At 41.5% G+C, this 26837-nt stretch overlaps 1 protein-coding gene across 2 annotated transcripts; it reads right to left on the minus strand.

Annotated features, from left to right (window-relative positions):
- DNAJB14 (DnaJ heat shock protein family (Hsp40) member B14) lies at positions 1-26531 on the minus strand. 2 transcript variants are annotated; one of them, XM_068681798.1, is made up of 9 exons: positions 26272-26531; positions 20768-20942; positions 11727-11872; positions 8359-8544; positions 7865-7959; positions 7112-7221; positions 5734-5906; positions 3270-3421; positions 1-2339 (listed from the first exon to the last, which is right to left on the minus strand). In XM_068681798.1, the coding sequence occupies exons 1-8, from the start codon at positions 26402-26404 to the stop codon at positions 3297-3299; spliced, it is 1143 nt and encodes a 380-aa protein (XP_068537899.1). In that variant the 5' UTR covers positions 26405-26531; the 3' UTR covers positions 1-2339; positions 3270-3296. The 2 variants fall into 2 exon arrangements, with proteins under 2 accessions (XP_068537899.1, XP_068537898.1); XM_068681797.1 differs by having other exon boundaries at positions 1-3421.
- Positions 26532-26837: the final 306 nt, after the last annotated feature.

Raw genomic sequence — 26837 nt, forward strand, 5'->3', positions numbered from 1 at the left:
CCATGCTTGTGCTATCTTTAATTCCAGATTCAACACAGGTCATAACAAAATAAAAAGAGTAAGAAGTTAATTCTTAGTAGCTAGTAAACTTGAGGGATTTTCAAAAACACAATTTAATTTTTCCCTTTTCTTGCCAGTATCTTATTTTAGTGAGAACTTCACCTTCTGAGGAAAGGTCATCTGAAAAGATTCCAGTACTCCACGCTCTTCAGTTAGCCTCTTGCTCACAAGAAAACTTCTTCTGAATTTTCCATCAGATTCCATTTAGCAAGACCAGGGAAGACAGTAACATTTCTGAAGAAAAAAAAACCTTCAGACTTGAGAAGAAAGACTTGAGAAAATCACGAGGAGAGAAACACCCACTTGAAATATTAAAAGAATGTTTGCAGGCCATATTTAGAGCAGGTTAATCTTTATGCTTCTGAAAGTAATAGCATCATTCCGCATATTTCAAAGTGCACAGCTATTTAATCTGTTAGATGCTAGGTAGCATTTTTCCACAAGTATAAATATATTGACAGTTTTTCATTTTTTTTTTTAAATGGCAATTACAATAGATAATCCGAGGAAACGTAACAACTTAGGTCTCCCTTTTGAACTCCTGGGACACCTGCACTGCCATACGACACAGATGTGGGAGTGTGGCCATGGGGGTCGACCAGCCCCATGGTTGGTGATAGCATCAAACTTAACGATGAGGCCATCAGGAATGTAGAGTTTAGAGGGAACACAGAAGGGTGATTCAGGAGACCCTTTTTTTCTCGGTTTGCTTGTTCTCCAGCCGTCAAGGCATGGAAGTTGCTGGGGGTTTGCTGGTTGCTGAGCAAAGTTGTTTCACCAATGAATAGTGAGTGGAAAAGGACTGCTGTGGGGGAATGGTGTAAGAAGGGAGCCTGTCTTCAGTAAGACAGAATAATAAAGTTAAGTCATCAATAAAAGTAGCAGCAGTTACTCATCCTGAAAGAACCCTGGTGTCCGTGTGGTCATTACACCACACACAGGCACCGCATTATTGCAGTTGGCTGAGATGCTGATAGCAATCTAACCATCCTAATGCGTAGCTCCACATTTACCTGCTTCTCAGCCGTAGCAGCAGTAAGAGCAGGGCAGATTATACCCATCGGCAGCTTTGCTACGACCATCTCTTAACTCTGCCTTCATCCTTCCAGTATTTGACAAGTGCGCTGCGCATCTTTTTTCCTCTGTTAACTAAGAGATTGCCTGCAACCTCAGACCCATTTGTGGACCAGAAGGTGTAAGTACTTACTACTTATTGCCTCTGGAACAATTATTTGCTATTAAGATGACACAGGAGTGCCAGTATGTAATTTGATAGTTTGTTTTGTTTTCCCTAGTAGAATTACAATACATTCTGGGCAGTTGCAAAATCCGGGAATTCATGTTTTCTGTGTAAATTTTTTGGGCAAACTTCAAACGTTTGGGTTTCCTTCCATTTCTTCTCCCTTTTCCTGTCATCACGGTAAGAATATCCGGTACAGCAACCCTTTATTTATTTCAACAGCTTTTATTTCTGCTTTGTACCTCAAGCTTTGATGTCTACCTTGAACGTCGATTTAGCTGCTTAGTCAAAAGTCTGCAGCTAGTCTTTCTCACGTTACACCAACTAATTCAATAGAAGGCATTTCCAGTGGGACAGTTTAGAAAAGGTACACATGCAAATTGATTTCTGGATCACCAAGAGCAATGGCATTTAGTGTACTTCTGAAGTCAAATCCTGCTCTCAAATGACAAGACTAGATCAGAAGGAATTCCAGTGAAGTCAGTCAAGTCTTTAAACTTTCAATTTAGGTTGAGAATTTGGCTCCACATAAACTGAGAGCACTGTTCAAAGACGGCAGTTTTCTCAAGCAAAAAATACTGCCCTTGTTACAAGCCACCTGGCATTCTCACATACAAGAAAACATTCTCCTGCATAGCACTGTTAAAATGTAAAAAATAAAATAAAAATACATTTTCAACCCACTTTCAACAAGCTTTAAGTGCATTGTACATAGCTGCTTCAAAACACCTTTGTTTCATTGTCAGGTGTGGCTACACATAGCTTCCGAGTACAGAGTTACATTGGATGTAGAAACCAATCGGTGTTTGTTCATCTCTAAGAAGTCAATCCAGCAATATTCTGGTCCAGAAAAATGCATACGCTACCTCCTCCTCTAGTTCGTGGCCCGGGACAAGTGACATGGCTCCGACCACAGGAGCATACTGCAAGCCAGCAAGCATTTAAACAGTTGGCAAAAGTGTAGAAAGGCACAAAGCTTGTCCTTAGCAGTATTTCCATGCTCCACTTGTGGTGCCCATTGAGGAATCACTGTTAGGACCTAGCTTGAAATAAAAAAAGAGTAAGAAAATTGAAGTCTCCCAGCAAAAAAAAAAAAAGGTTGCCTTTTTTTTTAAAAAAAAAGCTTTTGAGATTTACTATTGCGTGTTTTCGTCTACCTTTCCAGTGAAAATTAAGGAAGCTATAGATGCGTGTTAGCCAGACATATGGATTCACTGCTGCTGGAATACCAAACGGGAGAGCTGCTGTAAACTGTTGCAAGTACTAAAAGCAATGCTTTCAATGGTCTGTACAGAATTTGCAAATACTTACTTTGAAAAGAGATTAGTGTTTTTCTTAGTTTTCTCTGCATTGCTTAGAAACACTAAAAAACTACAACAGCGAACTGCTACTCTACACCAGATCAATACACCCCAACAGATAATTAGGAATATATGCTATTATATTTAAAAATACCAAGTTCTTCTAAGCTGACAAACCTTAAAGATTTTACATAGAGTTAGAGATAAAATATTAAAAAATCTTGTTTCGACTCCACACGCTTGACATCTGAATAGGAGTGATGTAATCATACTATTTATTCCATCAGTGAGACAAAATGTTGTATGGAACTAAATTTCTGAGATTTTAAATAGAAAGTCATTTAACTCGTATATACACAAAGTGTTCTTTCCACAGATATTTACATGGCAAATATGGTAGAGGAGAACCACTATGACTAAGTCTCTACAAGTATAGCATCCTTTCTGAGCTATTCTCTCTGCTGAAAGAATTCACAGAAGCTTTGAAGTAAAATCTAGACAATTAAAGTTATCTATATTTCACAGTAGGTAAAGAAGCCATTAAATGATATTTCAGTATAAGGTTTCTGGAAACAGCTACACAGTAGAGTTTTACATCCACCCCTCTTTTCCAGCATTCATGGTGAAACTAAATCTCTTCTTAATTTACAAGAGAAATAACGGCATACATAAAGATGTATGTGTACAATTGCTGCTCATCCTCCTCGATAGAGGCTGGTCAACCGTTCTAGTTCTTTGCAGTTGTCCATGGACATGGAATCTGCTTTCTTTCGGAGACGGTCATCTCGATAAACTTTTGCTGCATAAAGCAAGTCTGTTTCTTCAAGAAAAGAAGAAAGAAGATTTTTCAGGTTAGAAACTGAACGCTTTGCACGTGATGCATTCCTCTTCTGAGCTGTCTGAAACACCTCAGGTTTAATCCTCACCCTTTTCTCTTTCTGTCTATTCTAACTACACACAGACACCACCTAAATGGCACCGCTACAGGCTTCCCTTCACTGGGTCTTCCCAAACATTTCACCTTTTTCAGCAGAGAAAGTGGTGACAGCCTTCCAGCACCCTCACATTTCATACAGCAGTACCTGATTACAAAACAAAAGCAAAAGCTACTACTTGCATCAGGTCTCGTTAAACAAAACGGATATATACAACACTCATTTTGCACATTATTGAAAGCTCTAGCATCTTCTCTGTGCCAAAAATCTATTCTGAATGTTAAGCTCATTACTTCAGCTGATGCTGCTTCAGCCTGCTGGTGTTCAGAGGAATTATTAAAAGAGCTCTCTGTGTTGTACTGGTGTTCAACAGCATTTTAATTCATTCTTAAATGTCAATCAGTGTTGGAAAGAAGATTTTAACTGTCAAAAAAATTCAAAATCACAACAGGTGTTTTAAATCTCTAAAAATATAAGTCAGCCGTTTCTATAAGTAGAGAAAATCTATTAGGGTCTGCTTTCTTGAATGTCAGTTAGGGTAGTTTACACAATCTGATAACTTGCAGATAGCAAACAACATGACTGTTCTACCCAATCCACATTTTGCTGAAGAAAAATGTACAAAGAATATCTGCCCTTTTTATTGTGCTGGCTTCTCTCTCGTGTTTCATTTTTGTTAACAACCATCTCTCATTATTGCAAAGCATTTCATAAGATATGACTACCAATCATTCATCTAGCAGCCACTTGTAGAAGGCAAATGGGATGTAAATTTCTTGAAGAGGGGGCATATTCAATCATTTCAAGATAATCAAAGGACAGTACAGTTGGAAAACATACAAGAGATTTTGATATTTATTTGTTTTATAGCCAAGCATACTCTGATAATTTCCTGTACTTGAAAAACCTGGAAAACATTATTCTGATCAAATCGAGTAGTCAGGGCAGCCATCTGGTAGTTCTCCCCCAGAAGGACAGGTGTTTCTCTTGCATACATGTGACTGATTGGCACAGTTTTCTGCCAACAGTTCTGCTTTCCTTTGGGCAATTTGTAAACATCTAGAGACTTACTTGGGCATACGCAATGAATACGGAGGGTAACGCCTCTGGGAAGCAATGGGCCTGCTGTGCATGGGCAGTAATTTGTATTTGTATACACAGAGGTCAACTGTAATGAATGCATGCAGTCCCGTGCAGGCATCTGACTAACTTGAGGTCTGTCTGGCTTTTACAGCTGGGAGGAGCTAAGGGGCCATCTCAGCAGAAAGGCTGGGCATCTGGTCTGCAGAGAGGGAAGTTCTGCAGGAACAGACAGTTACACTCAGATAATGAGTGAAATTTGCTTTCAGTAAGCAACTGACAGTTCACGAATGACTTTTTTCTCTGGTAGGATACTACCAAAGGTTACCTGCTGAAAGTTCAAACCATTTGGTCACAGGTAATAGAATAGCAGGGTGATAATTTGGAGATGGCAGATGCTACACAGTACTCTCACATTTTAACACTAAGTTCTGTGCTGCATCTCCTTCAAGGAAATAGCTCCTTGTGTTATATTCAACGAGGCTGGAAACATAGCTGGTGAACTACAAAGATTGTTTTCAAAGTCTGATGTAGCCGAGGAACCAAGTCCAGGGAGGAAAAAAAGAATCACTCAGCACTGGCAAAAGGTTAAGCACTGATTTCTATCTTATGGTGTTCTGACACGTCATGTTGGGTATCCTTGGTTGCCTGGAAAAGCAGTGCCATTGGTACCGTAGTCCCAGGCAGATTATCTTTTCTCTCGCTGGAAACATCCATCTGGGCTTTTGTTTTATTTATATTAAAGCACCTAAAGATGACACACAATACAAAAGAGGATGCCATGATAAAATAATGTGGAAGGGATTAGAATTTTCAGCTTTCGTCCTGAACTTAGAGCAACTCCTTTCTCAATTCAACATAGTCATTTTCTAAGAAATGGTCACAGATAACAAAATGATAGATTAAAATTGCTGAGGACGTTCAGATGGTGGTTAGGTCACAGCAAAATTAAGTGACACTATCTAGGACAGTCTGAAGAAGTGAGAAACGGCGGGGAACCTTACCCTTGCTTTCTCATTCAGTTTTATTAATAATATAAGCACTTCATTCTTGCCTGTGATTTTTTTTTTTTTAGTAATGCATGTGTTTATGAAATTAAAGATATTAACAAACTTACTTTGCTGCCTCTCCTTCCAACAGTTATTACGAATGTTGGACACATAATCCTCTTCCACGCTCTTTTCCACTTTCTGTAATGACACTCCTTTGTATTCATTTCTAAAGTCCTTGTTGACGTAATAAACAACACCCAAATTTTCTGTCTGCATTTTAATTGTCTGACCTGTACTTCTACAAAAAAAAAAAAAAAAAGAGGTGGGTGAGAGACTAGATGTTTATTTGATCTTTTTTATAACACAAATATATTTCTAAAAATCTTGTTATTACGGAAGAACAGCACATTGCTGAATTTGCCATTTCAAGACAAGCAGTGAAATGAATGGCTGTACCATCTGCCAGAGAAGAAAATACTACCTTCATTATTACATTAAATAGAGAACATTAACTTTTGCTGTTTTCATCCTTAATCTTTAAAAAAAACACTTTAGTAAGACACTTGTTTCATACCTCTTTAGCCACATATAAGCTTTGATAATAGCAAATTACATTTAAACACAACAGAAGAAAAAACAAAACGGGTCGCTATTGTGACAGCCCAGTACGGGCATCTCCATTCTAAATTGCTTTCTGCGACCCTTGACAAATCCGTTTTCCTCTTGGCATTCTGCAGATTAAAAATCAAGGAGCATGCACAAACATTTTGGCAGGTAAGTATTTATACACATCACAATAACTTAGATGCAGAAAAGAACAACACACTTTGGAAATAAAGAACTCTGGAAAAATAATAAAGGAGAAAAAAAGCCTTTCTGCTGTGGAGCTGAGAGCTCTAGATGGAACTGAGGATTGTTAAAATAGTTGTGACGAGTGGGACAAGTGTGTTAGGTAGTTGCATGCTTGGTATTTTAAAAAGTTCTTTCTCTTAAGGAAAAAAAAAAAAAAAGGATCCTTCGGATCCTTCTGTACAAAACAAGTAAGTTTCACTATCAAAATCCCTTGCAAGAAAACAGAGATAGACTATAATCTAGAACAGGCAATTTCTCTTGCCCTTATCTAGTTGATAAGGATGAGTTTGCCTTCGGGCACTTTGCTGGCTATAAGCACAGATGACTCCCAAAAGAATAACGAGCCTTAGCAGGTTTCAGCATTTGATTAAATACATTGGAGATACATAAACACCTTTGTGTCTTATTAAAAGGTCTCCTAAACTCAAGTATTGTTAATCTCTTTTCTCTGTTACATTCGCACAGCATATTCTTAGTACACACCTTAAAAGTTGTGTTTGGCTTCACTTCATCTACACTTTCTCTCCCTTTCCTCACTGTGGGAAATCATGGGCCAACTAATGGAAGGCTCTCTAAAAGCTTCTAACTGGGAAAAGGTGATTACAACATCCTTCCCTCTGCTTTAAAGTAATGTGATTGAAAATTACTTACGATCTTGGGTATAAGGCATAAGGAGGGTTAGATACCATCAGCTGGCTCAACAAGGAGACAAGGATCAGCACAATAACAGGCATCAGCTGAATGAACATAGAGAAACCTCCCTAAGGTGGAAAAAAAAAAACACAACAGATTCAGGTATCTCATAAAACAGCACTAATTTAGCAGGTACATTTGACATAATTTAATTCTAAGCATGACTTTCTACTTCAAGATTCAAAAGCTACTTTGAAACTATAACTACAAATTCACAAACACTGTAGCGTTATCTTAACTTTCCAATGCATACACAATATCTGTAGCATGCTGAAGCTGCAAGCGTTCCTAAGTTAGCACGTAGCCACAAGCCACTATTAAATTAATAGCTGAATTCAGTTACACAGTACTCCATGTTTTAGTCTCATCAATACAGTCATGTGTAATTACATAGGACTATGTATAATTCGTAAGTACAGTTCTTATTTCAGCCCAAATCAACTTTTAAATGCAAGCAAGAATTAGTGACTAGGCACTGGCATGATAGTGGCATACAACAATGGATTTACGAAAGCACGCTATTATCTTCTCAAATCTGCATGTCCATCTACCACATCAGTAAGACTACCACCTGCCAAAGTTTTAAAATATGTAACGGGCAAGTATAAATCTTCCTCTACAGTACAGAGCCGCTGTACAATCACATGACTGAAAATGACTACAAAAAAAATTCACAATCCGCAGTTTAACATCAATGGTGCTTAAACATACATCACCCCTCTCTTCCTCCCTCTCATGTCCACTGTGACGGTGCTGATTGGGATGACTGTAGCCAGCACGACCATTAGAAAATGAGTGTCCACTACCTAGGAAAAGAAATATACACATTTAAAATCTAAAAGAAACTATCCAGAGGTCAAAACAGGAGCAACAACGTAGAGAATTTAACATTACCACATGATGATGCATAAGATAACCCAGCTTTAAGGTAACTCACAATTCCAAAGCCATTTAAAATAAATATTTTAAGCTTTAAACCAACTGATTTACTATTTCATATACCGTAGGATCACCACAGAAACCCCAAATAATCAAACTCGCATTTTAGGGATTTAGCAACACTTGGAGGAAATTTAAAATGTGACATGGATTAGAGTTGGGGATGGAGGGTGTTTGGAGTAATTTTGTTGTTTTCCAATGCCAAACTTTAATGCCACTCTGAGTACTACTGCTCAGAGTATGATTATGCCGACAAATACAAATACCTGTTGGAAATGCCCCTCCAAAAAACATGTTGAATAGATCTTCTGGAGTAATATCTGCCTCACAGCCTCTGTGGAAGTTGAATCTACCATTGCTAGGGTGATTGCACGTTTGCTCTTCGCTGCCTGTAAGGTCATACTGCTTTCGTTTTTCTGGATTACTCAGCACGGCGTAGGCATTTCCGATTTCTGAAGCAAGGAATAAAAGACAACTCTCATCAATGAAAGATAGGAGCTATTCCAGCACGACAACTGCAATTTCGAAGTCAAGAACAGGCATAGACTGATGTCCTTTGCTGTGTTACAAATCACCTATAGTACAGAAACATCTCTACTGTTTATAGCACGGTTTTTACCAGGTTTCCCAACAACACCATTCCCAGGCCTATTAACCTGTTGAACTGGGCAGAAAGTGGGGCATTTTTCTTCCCTTTTTTAGGGGAACACCTACATCTGTGGAAATTTTCTTCCTCACTGCAACTGAGAAAACAGAATCAAGCACTACAAGAAAAGCTCTGAAGCTGGGCAATCGCAAAGTTCAGTCAGCTCCAGCAGCTTAACTTGAAATCGTCACAGATTCAGCAGGTTTCTTTGGTTTCATATGGTAAGTGGAAACTTCTTTCAGTGTGTAAACTTTACGTCCCCGCTCTTGTAGATGAAATTTTTCCTCACGATTCTGAAGATTCCTTATGGAGTACGTTAATAACACAAAGTTTTGCACGACGTAATGTTAGAGGTGTACGTGCGTGCCTGACAGGAACCTGTGTGCTCCTAAGGCTGTTGACACAACCTTAACATTTAGAGTCTGGCCTGGGTGCCTGTCCCGCTTCACGCTACATTGCCACGAATGAACAACTTCAATTTTGAAAGCAGAAAGGGAAAAACTCAGCTAGGTGTGCATGGAAAGAGGCAGTGTGAAAAGACCACGAGGCCTGCTGACTTTACGAGCTTTGACCCCAGCTGCTGTGCACACACACAGCTCTTGCAGGTTTAAGGAAAACTTCTGGTGACGCTTAATGCACAATCTTCACTCAGTCACATCTTCACTAAACCTAAGATGCCCTTAGAAACAATAATTAAGAATGACTTTAAGTGGAGAAGCAAACTCAAAGAAATTAAGCCTGGGAGTATGTGATACACACTAAGGACAGCAAATGCTGCCACAAGATTACTCTGTTACTCAGCCAATGATAAAACTAGTAGTAAAAACTTAGATTTTTTTTTCAACAATTTAAAATTTAAGGTGACATTAATCAGGTGAGCATATAAAATGAGGACACCATACTGTCACGGTATGGTCAGCAAGCTTTCTTCACTATTTGTTTACTATTTGCTTTTGATTAGTTGATGCTAATTCAAAACAGATTTGATCCAAATAGAGTTATCTTTAAATAAAGGACATAAAAATGAAAGAGATTCCAAGAGATTAAAAGTGATTATATTTGAAGAAATCACAAACTTCTAACCTAAAATAAAACCTCAAGGAAGATTGCTTAATACAACAAAGGGTAGTACCAGGTAGTTTCAAGATACAAGTACCTTGCCTGACATCAAACTCAATCCTGTTTTCTAATGTAACTTTTCCTTAAAATAAAGTACATTTTCTTAACATTTTGTTATGAAACTCCTTTTCTCAACTGTATGTCAGAAATTCATCAGGCACCTTTAGAGGCAAACTAAATGATACATTTACTAAGCCATACAAAGAGATGACAATCATTTCAATGCAAGAAAAATGCTAGCTTTCTTTAAAGATTAAAAATCTAAATTATTTAAATATTTAAAAATAATTATTTCAAAATTATTTATATTTTTAGTCAGCAAGATTTTCTGTTCAAGCACTCATCTAGTTAAGAACCAGAAAGTGAAATTAAGTCCAAGAAATCCAACTTGACCAAAGGGCTCATTTTAAATCAAAGATTAAATAATAAGATGCTGATTTCCAATATTTCAAAGATTATTTAAAATGCTATTAACAGGGAGGAATTATTTAATTTCTAGGGCTGGAGACAATTTTATAAGAACACCTTTTTCAGAATAAAGCCATCACATAGCTTTATTAAAACAACAATCACTGATAAGCTTTCCTGCTATGGTACATCTACTTTTCTCTGTAATTATTAACAAGCTATTATAATTACCTCTTAAAATCCGTATGAGAAATCTTGTTGGCATTTTTTTTCCCCAATGTAAGCATTGTAACTGATAATTTTTTTCAAATGTCTGAATATAAACCTCATGCAGGAAAAAATACAGAAATACCACAGATCGTTTCTTTCTGCATGATCATTTGAGACAGATTCGTGTTTCTTTTCATCTATGTTTGAGATGAAGCAGTAGTTTTCTTCAAAACTGTTCTCCTTGCTGTGGGCAAAGCCTGGCAGCCTTAGGTCAGATCAGATTGTAAATCTTGATCAAAGAAACAGGCAAAGGCAACTATTAATGGGCATTTCTCAATAAATGCTTTTTTGTATGGAAAAAGTAACAAAAGTACACACATGGGAGGAATTGTAACGAAAAGGTAACTCAGCAAAACGCATGATTCAGTAAAAACTGCCTTTTGCTATTGTTACTTTGCTATTTGAGCTTGAAATAAAAGCAAATGTCATGGATTCAAATGCCTACCTAGTAAAATTCTATTAATTTCAGCAATATAAAAATGAATATGCCCATGGCAATTTTGTGTATTCGGTCAGGATGTTTTAGAGGGCTACACCAATGCTTAAACTAGAAATCAATTTACTTATAATATAATATAATATCATCCACTACAAGCTGCATATCCAGTAAAAGCAATGCACCAACCATTAAGTGTCACTTGTCCTTTTAAGTGTACTACTCCCATCCTAAAAAATAGCATATTTATGAGGACTGTTAATATTTACTCCATGTAACTACTACTATTCATTCAAATCACCATTCTTGACACAGGTTTTCCAGAAGCCAAAGTAATGGTAAATGCTATAACCTGCCCTCCAAAAAAAACCCCTGAATAATCGTATTGTATGTTCCGATATTACATTGAACCAACTTCAGCTGATAGACTTACATTCAGTCAAAATGGATGACAGCAAAGAAGCACAACTGGAGTTCACAAAGCAAGCATTAGTGTTCCCTCTCTGTACCTGAAAATTACAGTCAATCCTCTGAAAACGAACCCTCTCCAGAAGTCCCCATTATTCATCTCAACTTTTAGGTATATGCCAAAATAATAAAGGTCAAACATTTCTTTGGCTAAAAAAGGTCAGTTTAATATTAGCTAGAAAATACCACACTGACAATTTTATAGAATGACAATCCAACAATGCAGATGAATTGCTTTTAAACAGACAGAGTTCAATCATAAAAGAAAGTTTAAGTAAAAACTTTACTTTTAAAAGCCTCTGTTGCTCCTGGTGCATGGTTTTTGTCCGGATGGAATTTCAAAGCAAGTTTTCGGTAAGCCTTCTTTAGGTCTTCTTCACCTGCATCCTTTGACACCCCAAGGACTTCATAATAATTTTTACATTTCTTTATACTGCAAAAGAAAAGGAAATAAAATATTGTAACCAAAAGGATTTAATAGTAGTATGTTAGAACACAGCTGCAAATGAGCTAACATGTTGTACTGACGGAATACATTACAACTCTCACTTTTAATACAAAATAAACAAAAAATTCCACCCTACAAACAAATAAGAAAGCCATTGTTCACAATAAGCTCAAAACCGAGCACAATAAACTACTGTACTCAAAATTACTTACTGCATAAATTTATTTTGCTCTACTTGTATTGTAAAACTACCACCGTTGTAAGAAAAGGTTTCTGTTTGCAGTTTTTACAGAATTTCCTCATCTCCAATTATGTGAATATTGCTGTTAATAATGCATAAAATGAGGATTTCAAATTTACTTTGCAGAGCTAGCAGGTAGAAAGACCAGTTTTGACTGTCAACAGCAAATGTATTTTGTTATCCAGGATATAAACCAAAACAAACAATACCTTCCTTTCTCCAAACAAAAGTCAAGTCACAATTCATTCAAACATTCACTTTTGAGGGAAATAAGGTATGTGAGAACACCTCTGCTGCTGGGAATGCACCTGGATCTTAAGAAACTTACTCTGTAAGTGTTTATATAGGTTAAAAAAAACATAAACACTTCCTGCAATTACAGATTCAACTCATCTCAAATGTTCAGTGAAGACTCTGAAAACCTGGAAATTCAGTATAAGCAGTCTATATTATATATAGCAGTCTATACTACAAGCAGTCTCACACAGAGACGAACAGCAAAATCTGGAAATGATTTGATGATTTGTATACTTTACAATACCCAGAAGAGAGAAACTGCAGTTACAAGGGACTGAGAGAAAGTTAATTCTATGTAGGTAGGAAGAACTCATCAAACCAATAAATACACCTTAAAATCAATCCTGCTAAGTTTTTTTTTATTTTTTTTTTTTTAATAAAAAGTTAAGAGTTCATCATAAGAGATTAGAAACAGAGAAAAATAAGGCTGAACAACAGAACTGCATGGCAGAAACGAGGCACGCTAACATTTGGAGAATACCAAAAGAAAAGAGCTGGTCTGAGCAAGAAATAGAAATTACATCCAGAAATACTTTAAAAGCTTAATGTGAGTCTCTTCACATGGCTGTAACTGTGTCCACATTCCTTTAATCGCACACATTTCTAGGTAAATATGGGTTTAGTGTTACAAAGACTATACACAGAGTAGCCAAGTGGAAAAAAAAGGGAGTAAGCAAGCCTTTGGCAGTTTGGTGAATGAAGAATGGGAACCCTGTAATTAAGGGAATGCTAGCATTAGGAGTACACCCACACCATCGTGTGTGGCCCTCCGTAGCTCTCACATTGATCAACTCAGGTTTCATTTGAGGGATCCTTTTTGTGGTGTAATGGAACAACACGAGCTTTCACGGCTGTCTCGGTGCAGTGCTCACAAGAGCACTGCATCAAATGCATGCAGGCAGCCGCCAGCACGAACATCCTGTGACACAAATATAGCTCGTTATATTGAAGTAGTGTTTAATAAGCTGCAGTTAGGAAGCTGATAAAGCTAATTAAAAAGAATACAGTAAATCCGTCAACAAGAAGTAATGGAAAGAAAATACATTAAATTACACTCTGAGTACTGGAAACTTGTGCTTGTTAATTTGTACAACTGGCAAAAATTCTGGTAGCATACACAGATCCCTTCATCTTTAGCCTCAAGATCTGGATTACTTATGAACTGTATCAAGAACAAACAGCTTTATTTGAAGGTCTAACAGTATTGGATTAAGATTTATTTCAAGAAATTGCTATCTCTGCATCTGGTCTAAGTTCTTCACCTCAACTTCTTCCCCCTAAAGCATATGGTCATTTCTCATGGAAGTAACAAACATGGAAAAAAATAAAATAAAATTTACTTCATAACACTGTAGGATGAAGAGAAAAGCAGAGGAAAAAAATAACAAAAAACAACAACAACCAACCCAAGCAACGTCAACCTGTTCTAATCCTCCAAAACTTGCCCCAGACTTTCCTCCCATACGCGGCCATTGGAAGTCCCGTGGTGGCCAACCCTGACGGGGACAGTAGGAACGGCTGTTACTGATCAGAAGATGCACAGGTCAGTACATGACTCACCAGTTTCTGAGCCCACAAACTGCTTAGAGCCAGTCACCAAAGCAAAGCTATGTCTTGATGAGGATGTGCGGGCAGGAACCTGCTGCGTGGCTCATACAGAGCTTGCCCTCAGAAGAGGTGAATGAAACTGCTATCCTGAGCCTGGCTCAGGACACAAACACAGGAGCTGTTACGTGTCAAGAAATAAACATTCTGCCAAGATATAACACATTTCTGTTTTCTCTTTGCATATCTTTGTTAACGTCTGCTTTGTCAAACAAAATATGCAAATGCACAGATATTTCCACTGCGACATTCCCGATTTTGTATGAAGCCATGACTTAGCATTTCAAGCACACCTTATTCCAAATTGCCCTCATACCCTGACTGGCTAGCCTAGGCTAAACAGCCAGCCTTGAACAAAGAAGCCTTTGTGAGATTGTGATGGCCACCCCTGACTTTTATTCTTCCTTGTGGGTTCACCTCAGGATGGGCCTGGCCCGCTCACAGGAACGCTGCCTGCCACAGACCTGTCACTGAGCCTCCAGACCAGGTATGTCCTGCTGCACAGGACGAACCCCAAGATAACGTGACTCCTGTTCACTGCCTCAGTGAACAGATCTTCAGCTCTTCATCTTCACATCTCAAGCAGCTCAGTGCTGGCTCTTACAAACCCCAGCAGCAACCACACGCTGCAAGCACTCTGGCGGACAGCCCCAGGAGCGCTGCTGCGCGCCGCTTCGTAGTGAACCACGTGGCCCACGCAAGGCAATTTTGCAGAGTTCAGCAGGACTTTGGATTAGGTAGATCAAACTTTAAAGCTAAAGTACATCAAATGATCGTGTAAATACACAGAGGCCAAAAACTGTACCTGTATCTGGAATCCTCAGCAGTGACTTCGTGCTATGAAACCCTCACTACACCCTGACATTAGATGAGAGTCTTGCCTAATTTTGTCTTAAATTTGTCTTTAATTTTGTCTTGTCTTTTGTCACTTCGAGGCAAAAAGCAATCCTTACAGGGTAATGGCTCGGTTCTTGCCCCCTCAGCAAAGTCCAGGTAGTTCTGCACCCAAACTCCTTCCACAGCAGCTTCGCACTGGGGAAGGCAGCACAAGCGAAGATGATCAGAAGGTGCCTTCCAATTAAACAAATTCATCAGTGTTTGTGGTGTCTTAAGTCCTCTTCCCTCCGACTGCCCCCATCCCTAGCAGAAACTTCTCTCCAGCTGCTGGGAGCTGTTGGAGCCATGGCCCGCTTCTGATCCCTGCTCCTTAGTAGAAGCCGGCCTTCTCGGCCTACTCCTCACCTCGTCTCCGAGCCAACTGGTATCGTAGGCTGAGGCACCCCAATCCCCACTCTGCCACGATCCCTTGCTTGAACTTTGAGCTGTCCTGTGGAAATTTGTCTCATGAGGGATGGAGGAAGCACTCATCCACTTGTCTTCCCACTGCTCTCCAGTTCCCAGTCATGCAACACAAAGTTAGAGGAAAACCAGTGGATGTTTTAGAAAAGGCTGATCACTGATGTTAGCTGTTCTTTTGAACTGGTTTTTGCTTGTTTGTTTATTTCTGGCTTATTTCAAAGTTGTTGCTTTCAGCGTCAATTTATTTTTGTGAGCTGCGATTCTTGTATTTTTCATTCCTGGCTGGATTGCTTCTATTTCAGAATCACTCTGAAGTTCCTTCTGCTCTTTAGCTGATTTCTGCCCTTGCTGAATTGTTTGAGCAGAGAAAAGCAGAGACGTCTGCTTTCACCTGCACAAGTTCACCACTGCTTCTCCTGTGCCTACAAAATGACATGATCCTATTGCTTTGCTCCTTGTTCCACTGCTCGAATCTACAATTCGGATTAGGTCAACAGCTTGTATCAGGTTAACCAAACCTGCTTGCGCTTCTGCATCAAATACCTGCACTGATCAGTAGCTACGGATTTTGATTACTACTACATATTTCAAAGGGCCTTCCAAAACCTCTGTGCACACACAGAGATGGCCCAAAAGACAAATACTTAGACGACAATCGCCAAAAGCTCCTGCTGGGAGCCACAGTTATTTCTCCCGATGGTAATCTAAACCGAGCAGCACAGCGTGCAGCAATGTGAATGCCAGAGATAAAGAACTGCGTGAAAGGAAGCTACGCTGATCCCAGCGTTTAGCAGAAAAATGTACTGAAGCACAAACCAGTTTCTACCTAGGCTCAAGTTTCCAAAGATGACAGAGAGCCTGAAGCAAATGGCATCTTGCAGCTGAATTGGGAATGTGCCAGTCATGGTTTGGATGCAGAAAGTGTGGTCTGCAACAGGTGTTCTGGGTTGGAAAGAGGGGCATCTCCACGCTGTTGTTGCAGAGCTCAAGCTGTTACCAGTGTACCCCTGCTATGTCCCAGACATTTCAGGTCACTGTTTTTCTTACAGATGCGACACCACATTAGGGTGCATCTCTTGGTACTTGGTCTCAGATGCACTCCCTCCGTTTGTTTCTCCTGTTTGTATTAAATATTCAACTCTATGCTCGCATTAGCATACTTTCCTCCAGGTTTTAAGTTATTTTCTTAACTGTAAATCGTAGCTTAATTGTAAAAAGTGTGGATTAAAGCTTTCTGCCACTGTATCTTCTGTGCCACTTCTCCCTGACAGACCTTGTAACTATGATTTCTACCTTGACTTTCCCAACCATTCAACTGCGTGTTTCAATGATTCACAGCAGTTCTAGAAGCCTAATTAAAGGCATGCCCTGATTTCTTTCTGTTTAAAGACTTGTTGACTGCTCTTATTATTCTATTTTAATTATCTTCGTGACCCCATGTTAAAAAAAGTAACGCTGTATCTTTTTGCTGAGTGTGCAGAAGGCCTGCACATAGCTTGCATTCCTTACGTGAAATGCACAGAGAGAATTTTTGGTTTGCTCGATGAATTCAAGTCAAGCTGCTGATTAACAGTTGACCACTACTGGATGAAATTTAATCCTGCCTTGCAAGGTTCCTTACAGAGCTCATGCCTCGAGCAGTTTGTGTTGGTTCTAGCTCAAAGATCCCCCCCCAAAAAAATAAAAAAATAAAAAAATAAACCTTTCCTGTGCTCTCTTCCAAGGGGCAGGCACTAGCAGTGCAGGAGAAGCAATACTCCAACAAAGCTTTCACAAGACAGCAAACCAAGTCTAACATATTATATATTACTACTCACAGCAGTTATTTTTGCAGTTCTCAAAAAGGTAATCTGGAACATATACTTTAGCTTCTTTACTAAAGAGGCATTGGACATCCCATGAGTTTTAAGATCATTTAAAGGGAATCTTTATAAAGTGTACAACCTACTGACAGCTCAAAAACATTTTTCTTCAAATTATGCAGTAAAATATAACACACGTTTGACAGCATAAAAAGAAATGGGAAGGATTAATGCACAGCAGGCAATTGATTCTTTTATTTTTAATTTCATGCTAGTTCACAAAACCTTTCCAAAGTATCTGCACACGTGGTATAAGAAGGCAGATACTACGAACAGAATTTGCTTGAAAGTAATTAACAGCTCTTTGACGACTGTAATCTGTAAGAATTAACACTTTTCCAGTTAAGTAAAAGAAAAATAAGTTTCCATTTTCTTTCTTACACAGATGTTTCATCTCTTTATCTCAGTAAAAAGCTCCAATAACCCATACTAAACATTTAAGTATAGGCTGCAGAAGCCAAAAGCAAATCTCCCTTTTTTTCCTGCGCATGTGATGCTCACACGCTTATCTTGACATTGCTCAGACAGGATTCAATTCCTAGAGACTTCTAGAGCACTTGCTCTGAAAACACATGGAACCTCCTGCCGGTCCTAACAGATTTCTGCTCATCTCCTGTCAATCGCTGTGACACGCAGGCCACCTCAACTGTAATGGCAACCTGATCCAGCCCCATAGGGACAAGATAACCACCATTAAGAAGAAGATGCACGCGTGCAGATGGCGTTTCCACAGAATTTCAGTTCAAAAATAACAAGGTGCTTTTGAATACCCCAACCTTCAAATTGTCCCACTGCAACAGTAAGCTCGTTTCTTACAGAGATCCGAGCATCACCCAGCACTTATGCAATCAGTGGAAACGTGTTGCACCTTAGGCTTCTCCCTGTCGAGTAACTTGTTTGCAAGCTCATGCAATGCTCTAGAAAAGTGTTATGATAGCTTGCTAGTGAGCAGCGTCCCCTGTGTATGTGGAAAAAATAAAAACAGCACTCAGGTGTTTGTTTGTACTCCTTTCGAGTAACCCAGAAAAGCGATGCAGGTTAATTAGTTCTACTGATCCAAGTGTCTTCACTAAGCCTCTTAAACCTAAAGCAAATTTAAGATTTCTGGGCAACTCCAGGCATACCACTCAGTGATTCAAGCTGGAGAGCTCAGAGCCATCCCTGTCCTACTGCTCACCAGTGCCTGTAAGAAAGGGTTGTACGTGGCATGTGTAGTTACATCTGCAACACCTCCTCTCAAGTCTGCACTGAGTTACTAACACAGAACCAAAAATTCCTAGGGAGAAGAATACCTGAGGATAATGACCATCTTTCAAATCACAAGCATACAAAACAATTTAGTTTGATGGACTCAAATTCATGGTAAGACTCAGAATTAACAGAGAATTGAAGATTTCTTACCTTGCTATTTAAAAATGTATTTTTTTCACAGGAAAAAATAGAAATCAGGCATGAAACAAAATTAAACCCACCTTTTTTTTTTCCACACAGCATTTCTATAACCAATTCAACGCTCTGAAAACTGTTCAGCTGTGGTAAGGCAGCAGCATATGGTGGTGACAAGCTTGACTCTCTAAAGAATACCCTTCCCAGAGGGGCATGTTTCATTTAACTGGAAAAGTCTGGGGCCCGACTGAAGCAATAACATATGCAGCCTGTCATGTTTCCAACTAAAAAGCTCATTCTCACTGTGGTTTAAATATGAGCTTCCCCTCAGCTATCATCACTGAATGTGTTCTATTTTTCCATTAGGTTTTAGCCCACTGTTTGGATTTAATGCTGTTCTCCTGGGCAAGGAAAACATTCTTTTCTCCTTCTTCACCACAAATTTTTTAAGTGGCGCGTTGATGTCACTAACAGACAACGTGACAAACTCTTCAAACGTTCCAGCAAGGCTAGAGATTTGCTCTGCTGATTACTGCACATCTAAACTAAAAGGCAGGCTTTCTCCAAAGGTTTAGGATCTGCTATACTAAAGGATGCATCACTCGGACTAAGGTCAAGATGCTGTTTTAACAGCTGATTTTCTAAGTTGTATGTAAAATATAAACAAACTTGGGCTATTCTACAAGCTAGTACAAATGCTTATTTGCAACCCCCACAGAGGGATTTTAAACCCCAAATTTTATATTCACAAAATAAATTGTTGAAATAGTCACTGAAAAGAAGTGTTGCATCAATATTATCCTCAATGCGTGACTTGGGTGAATACCTCTGGTTCTCATCTCCCCACACTGGAATAATTTTGTCTGGTATCTAGTAAGGCCCCTTCAAGGAAGTAATCCCATAAAAGCACACCGTGGAGAAAAGCTGGCTCTGTAGCATCATTTTAGGCAAGAAGAAGTAGAGAATGTTACTTTCTCATAAAACAAATAAGCAAACAAGAAACAACTTGCAGACAGCCTGATGTCAAAGCAGACTGCAGCTCAGAATGGCGTGTCACGGGTGAGTGAACGCTGGCAGAAACACAGCCCTACTTGTAGCAGCTTTCTGGAAACGTGTTACATGTCTTCATCTGATCTAAGCCTCGTTTTATGGAGGATTTACTTTCTGGATATTTTGGCTCACAAACGTGCCCACGGCCTCACCTGCACACACACATAACACAGCCGGTATCTCAAGGTGGCTGGAAAATCTATGTGCTTATTTCGAGTTTACTTTAGATGCCCCATGAAGGTCAACTGCATCAATCAACCAGGGAGATGATGGTAAATGAAAAGTTCTAGTAAATAGCCACAAGAAGAGGATAACCACGAGAGATGCTGTTTTCTACCTGCCTGAATACAGCGCTGCTGTATCAGCACAGAAAGGTGAGTTTTTCCTCACTGGCAGCACAGCTGAACAGATTGCTGAACGTCAGGAAAAGATCCCAAGACAATATTAACAGCGACGTACATTTCCCAGCAAAAAATTAACACACAGATTTGTGTTCTGCACAACAGGTCAACCTCCACAAACTAGGAGATGAGGGCCTTTTCATTTCCCTTCTTTGAACTCCCTTGAAAATATCCGGGCTCTGTTTATCTGAAAATAAAGGTGGGTTTGGAGGTGTGCAGTTTTAGAGTGGCCACATCAATATTTCTTTAGCAAAGGAAAAAACCAAAAAAGAGCACATCTCAAACAGTATTTTTCTCACTGCTACTGACAACGAGCGTGTAACGATCACATAACCTACGAGTTACTTGCCTCAAAAGGACATTTCTATTGGTCTTTATTTCTTTTCTCACATCCTCCTTTTCTGCTCTTATCCCGTCTTAATGATACCATGCTACATGAAGTTCCAGACAGTTTACAAACAGTGTTTAGGTTATGTGCTGCCATGTTTCTCATATATCTGTACTTCCAGAACAAAATAGTTTCTAACACTGGGCTCAGGCCAGCCTGAACAGCTTTAGACTTTTAAAGAGTAAGGATGTAATGCAAACTTAGATAGCTGAGTATAAAAATATTTAATAGAAACACTGTCCTGCAAGTTGTACTTTGAATTTTCTGTTGCTTCTCTTGATGCTACCTCTGAAAACGTAAGCACGCAACACACAGAATGAAAACCAGCGGTGTATTTAAGCAAGGCCATACCTGAATACTCCTTCCATTTGGTCTTTGGTGTAGCCTTTCCCACTCTCGCTCCCAGCAGAGGCATTGCTCTCCTTCGTGCTGCTGGGCTTACTCTGATCACTGCTACCGGCTGGCTTTCGGCAGTAGGCGCCTCCCCCAGCAGCACTTCCATTCTTCGTAATAGCTTCCAACAAAACTGCAAAACAACAGGATATCGTAGCATCATTACGGGCATTAGGAATTAAGTCAGGGCCCTCAAGTGCCTTAAATGGGAGCACTGCACCGTAAGAGACTGGCTGCTATATTCCCCTTTCTCTTCAATCATCACTTTGTACCACAAACGTGTCTGAGGCCAGTCTGCAACTCCTTTGCATGGCACAACTGTGGAAAAGCGTTCCAAAATTCGTGGTTGGAATTCTCTCAATCTCCGTCAAGGTAATTTAATACCAGAGAAAATATGCCCAGGTACTCCATCTCCATGTGTTTCAGAGGCACTGAACGCATTCTTTGGGGTGAAAGCGTCAAAGTATCTGAATAAGCAACTGCAAACAGAAAAGAGGAACAAAGCTAACACCCTAAAGAACCTGACAGTTGCTCCACCCAGATCCCAAACCCAGCTCCTGGTTTGCCTAAGCAGGCAAACTTGTCCTGGCAACAGATTTATTGATAATTATGACACAATAATACTTTTTATATGATATTTATCTGGTTAACAGGCTTTTGAACCAAGAGTTATGGACTTTACAGCAAAACTGACCATTCATTTCCGTTGTTTCTTTAAAAAAAATAATAATAAATTGAGTGTTTCACTAATACTAAATGAGAAGAGCAAAATGGAGATTTTTTTTTTTCCCCCAACAGCAGATTGAACCTCTGGTGTCTCAGTGCTGTAACAAAACATGCTCTTTGGTCCATAGCTTTCTCTGGTAACCTTAAAGAGGGTGACAGAAGAAAAGAGCCTGCTCTTTCTCAGCTCATCATCCTTACATGTCACAGTAACAAAAAGACAAAAAAAAAGACAAGTAAGGTGTAGTGTCCCAGGGAAAAGGCCACGGCACCTAACCCAACCTACACTGCAAGCTCTGGGCATTATCTGCACTGAAGTTACACGCTTCTGTTGGCAGCTGCTGAGGCAAACAGGGCTGCTCAGCCCCCTGCCCTTCCCAACAAGCAGCCTCGGGGTTACCTCATTACCTGAGGTCACGAACAAGAGGCTTCCTGATGAATGACTCGGCGAGTGTCACAACTGAGCCCACGCTCACCTGGGGAGGTGCACGAGAAGCCCTACATCTCGGAACAGCACCGATAACGTCTCGTCGTGGCAAGAGGGGTGAGAACCAGAAAGATGAAGCCACATTTGTGTCAGGCTGGAAAACTGCAACACACCCTGCTAGGGGGTTCTGCAGCACGTCAGCTGAAGTTTTGTAGCCTGAGCCATCGGTGGCCACAAGTTGACGTTCTATACCCCCTTCAGACAACACGAGCTGAAATCTCAACGATTGTTTGCCCCGGGTAAATTGGGACCAGTCAGCTGCACCCTGCTCTTATTAAACAGCCTCTCTTTACTGAGGAGACAGCCTTTCAGAGCAAACTACACTGAGCAAACTCCGCAGCATTTCATAAACAAGCACTATTTAGTGTCATTAAAGAAGATCCCACTCACCGTGAAGGCATGTTGTCACTTTGCTGTGAAAAAGCATTTTCTTCTAGAAGCTAATGAGAAGCAGCCTGAAGGACTTTCTCCTAAATCTAATTTAAAATCTCTCCTCTGACTAGCACGGTCTCTCCCACGGCAGCAGCAAACCGGGCTCCTCCACATTCCAGCTTGCACCTCAGAGCAGCACAGGAAGGAAAAGGAAGCAGAGCTTTGTTTAAAAGGAAGAGAAGCACTTTTCTGAGAGGTGCTTCCTGGAGCTCCCCAGTTTGCTTTTACTCCAGGCTTTGCCCACTACCTGCTGGCAGCAGCGGCCCCAAGGACTGCGGGCAGGCAGCCCCACGCCGCCTGACCGAAACAGTCCGATGGTTTCAGCACTGCTCTCGCGTTCGTGCCTGCCTCAGCACGATTCCTCGGTGGTCAGGTCAGGCTTTTGACTGCGGAAACAAAGAGGAGGCTCACGTTTATGTGCTGGTTTGTACACTCGGGGGTGTTTTCACTACAAACGAAGTGAGGTTCTTGAGAACGGGAAAGCTGTAGCTGCGTGAAGGATTGCAACTGAAGCACGCATCCGAGTAGCTGCACGCTGCTTCCAGTACCATCTGGTACAGCAGTTGAAGTCTTCAGGTTAATGAAGTAAGAACTAATCGAGAAGAGAGATGTGAACATGAGTGCCCTCAAAATGAAGCGTTTGCAGACCGGATTTGCTCCAGATAAGTGATAAAACAGAATTATTCTTTTTCTATTTTGTGACCTTCAGTATTTAATAATGGTGTAACGAGGGATGCTATCGATCACGCCACCCTGACTTACTCTCTGTAAACGATGCTTAATGAACAGCTTTACAAAGCCTGTCTTTGTACCTGTATTCCTCCAGAAAATCCCCATCCCTACACTTGTGCAGCACCAAAAGTGGCAGAAACGCAGATACAGGCAGCAAGTCGCATTTCTAACCTCCAGCAACTCCTCGGAGCAAACCCAGGCAGTAAGTCTGTCCGGGAGCTGCCTTGCCTGCACTACGCTTCCAACACCACTACTTCCTAAAACCCCTGCCAACGCTCCCGCCTGCCTAACGGAGCTGCAGTGCCGAGGAGACAATCTAGGGCACTCGCAGAAAGCGAGCGTTGTTCAGTCATATCCGTAAGCGTTTAACTTTGCAAGCGAGCAGGACGCAGCACACACAGACACGCGACTGCTCTGTGTTGAACAGGAACGTCCTACAAAGGGTCTGGAGCTGCTGCTTCCTCCAGGTAAAAATACCCAGTTCATACAGCCACAACAGATTTTGACTCATCCGTGAAGTGGTGGTGGTAAAAGCAGGTGTTAGAACGGCGCTACTGACAGGATTAAAGAGAAATCGCAGAGTGCACACAGATGTTTTAAAATAGGATATGCAAGGAGTCAACGAGGTATTTTCTTAGCAGGTTAGGACGATGAGTCTCACCTCCAAGCACACGAAGGCTCTCCTGCGTGCACCTTTTCTCATTCCTGAATGAAAGATCCTCGCACTGCATCTGATTCCACTGCGGGTCGAACACGACTCCCATTTCACTGCTGGGAAGACCAGCTGAACTCATAGTAGAGCATCACCCCCAAAAAATGAAGCTCATATAACTCCTGAAATGAAACGCTTGCTTTTAAAGGCAGCATCAGAAGCAGTGCAGGCAATCTTGAGAAGCCCTGAAAAAATAAAGCTGCCTGTAACGTCCTCCGGTGCCTCCAGCTCCAAGCAGAACGGCGCACACGTTTGACAAGGAGACCGTCCTTTGTTATCTTCACTCTTCAAATCTTTTCCAGACAAGCAATTAGTTCCCATTCAGTTGCAAGACGAATCAAACTCACAACCAAACTTAACAGGCTGATGGAGCAGCTGAATTGTACAACAGTTTTCTAGCAAAGAGCGACGTCAACGCGAGCAGTTCCCATGAAGTCATCAGCCAAGTGCCACACCGACCTCCTACTTCGCACCAGTAAAGCCTTCAAACAGCACCACTGCACTCAGCGCGTTTCAGGCTTTGTTTGGCAAAACCAAACTTCACTGGTGACCGAACTTTCCATGCAAATGCTGCCAAAAATAAGCCACATCATTTCAGAGGTAACAGTTAAAACCTGCTCTACTCCTTCTGTAAACAGCTGGAACACGAGGAGGAGGAGGAAGGTCCCGCCAGTCAAAAAAAACAAACCCCAAACCAACTCAGCACCACCATTCTCGCTGCTTTTATTGCTGATGGGACACCACCTGTGAAATGGTGGGCAACTGTTCCCAAATTCACACTACAGGTATGCCCTATGGTGAATTTGTGGCTTCAGAGAGAGACTGGAAAGAAGGAACCTCCTAATGTACATCCCAAAGAGAGAACAAGCGAGCACAAGGGCACCCAGGGCTGTCACACCATCCTTCCACCACAGAAAACCAACCCTTTATGGGGTTTTACGTCTGTAAAATAACAATTGGTGTTAGAATTAAGTCAGAAACCTCAACTATTTTCTTCTGTGTATATGCTATGACACGATTTTTAATTATCTAACGAATTACTGTTTTCTTTTTTTTTTTTCCAGGCGGACCCCTAACGTAATTTATCTAAAAGGACAACGAGATAATGAAGCAGCCGTTTCATTTATTCTTTGTCCCTGTAAAATTCCAGCCCTGATTTACTACACAATTCCCAGTCCCTGTCCTGAGAACAGGATATTCTGGGTCTTTGCAGCTTTCTGTGCTCTTAACAGGTCAATTTCAGTACCTGACAAACTTAAACTCAACGAGTTGGTGTTATTTTGGGAGGAAATGGGATGGCTAAAAAGGAATCACCAACCTCCATGGCTAGGGAACCGAAGCACGGGGATATTACAGGTTTACAGAGTCCCCTAATTTCTAAGTACCCAGTTAAAACCAGGCCTAGGGCCTGATTGTTTCAGTGGCATCAGGGCACCTGCAGTTCTCACTAGCTTCAGATGGAGCTTTAACTGCCCACCAGTTCTACAAATCAGGCCCTTGTTTCAAGGTGAATAATACCTGGAAAACGAAGCACAAACAATCAGCTGCCACTGATGGAAACAGAGAAATGCTGGGAGGTGTCAGTGCACAGCTCCCAGCTCCCAGGCCACCACCACAAGCGCAGGGCCATCCTCTTTTCACCAGATCCGCACCTCGTTTGTGACACACTTTGCTAATTTCCACAGCGAATAACAGAAGCGTCCTACAGACAATAGCCTAATTAGCCGGCTACTCCTTGCTCTGAATACTTGGCAATGGTGGTTACGCAGTAGCGGTCCTACTTAAAATAAAAAACAAAGCACAAGATCTCAAAACAAATCACATGGGGATGTCTTTTGGTTTTCCTGAGAGCTACTCTAACTGATTTTGGAGGCTAAGGGTGGTAATAAGGTACGTGAAACAGACAAAACTGGTTAGCCTGTCCCACCAAAGGGGATGAACTGAAACCCTCAGCCTTCCTGGCCCACACAGATCCCAAAAAGCTGCACAGGTTTCCAAGCATGCCATCATCCCACACTACAGAAATGTAGGGGAACGCAGCCGGCTTCTGTTTGCTTGCATTTCCGAGGAAGCGGCAAGAACACCAACAGTGCCACACGCCTGATGCGAACCAGGCAGCAGAGTTACCTCCTTCCTGCTGATTTACCAGCCGCGGCCATGCAGTCCTGCAGGGAAAACAAACCAACCCTGCGTGCTGTGAAAAAAAGCAGAGCCCTGATGGCACCTGGGGTTACGTGTAAGAGCTGGGGGGTAGGAGGGGGTGGAAAACGTTCGCTGAATGCCTTTACTTGGCACCCAGGGAACCCAGGCCTGGCGTTCGTTGTTTCTGGAGCATGGTGCGAGGTGACCCCGCCGTGCCGCCCCCCCGCTGCTCACCTCGGGCCGTGTCGGTGGGGTAGAGCTTCTGGGCCTTGCTGAGGAAGCGGAGGGCGCGGTCGCGGTCTCCGGCCTCCAGCGCGTCCCTGGCGATGCCGATGCACTTCTCCGCCTCGTCGCGGTTCCCCTCCATCGGCTCCTCCTCGCGGGGCGCGGGGCGGCGGCGGGGCCCCCCCCCAGTCCCGTCCCGTCCCCTCCGCCCGGTGCCGCTGCCTCACCCCGCGGCCCGGCCCGGCGCCTGCTTCCGGGCAGCGCCGCGCATGCGCCCGGCCCGGCGGCAGCGGGGGAAGGGGCGGGCGGAGCCGGGGTCGGGGCCGCCCCCAACCCCCGGCGGGGTGGGGATGGGGCCACGAATCAGCACCGGGGTTTTTTTTTTTTTTAGGGCTGCCACATTTTTGGGCTTCCTCAGGGGTTGTGTGTCAGGATTCTGCAGGTGCTGCTGCAGGAGGTGCGTTTTTAGGGATGGCTTCAGGGCATTTTACAACAAGTGGCAAAAAACAGCAGGATTTCCCCTAAAAAGTGGCTGACACCCCCTAATTACTGACACCATCCCTTCAGCTTCACCC

Source organism: Anas acuta, chromosome 4 (assembly GCF_963932015.1).
Source record: "Anas acuta chromosome 4, bAnaAcu1.1, whole genome shotgun sequence".
In the NCBI taxonomy this organism is placed as follows: Eukaryota; Metazoa; Chordata; class Aves; order Anseriformes; family Anatidae; genus Anas; species Anas acuta.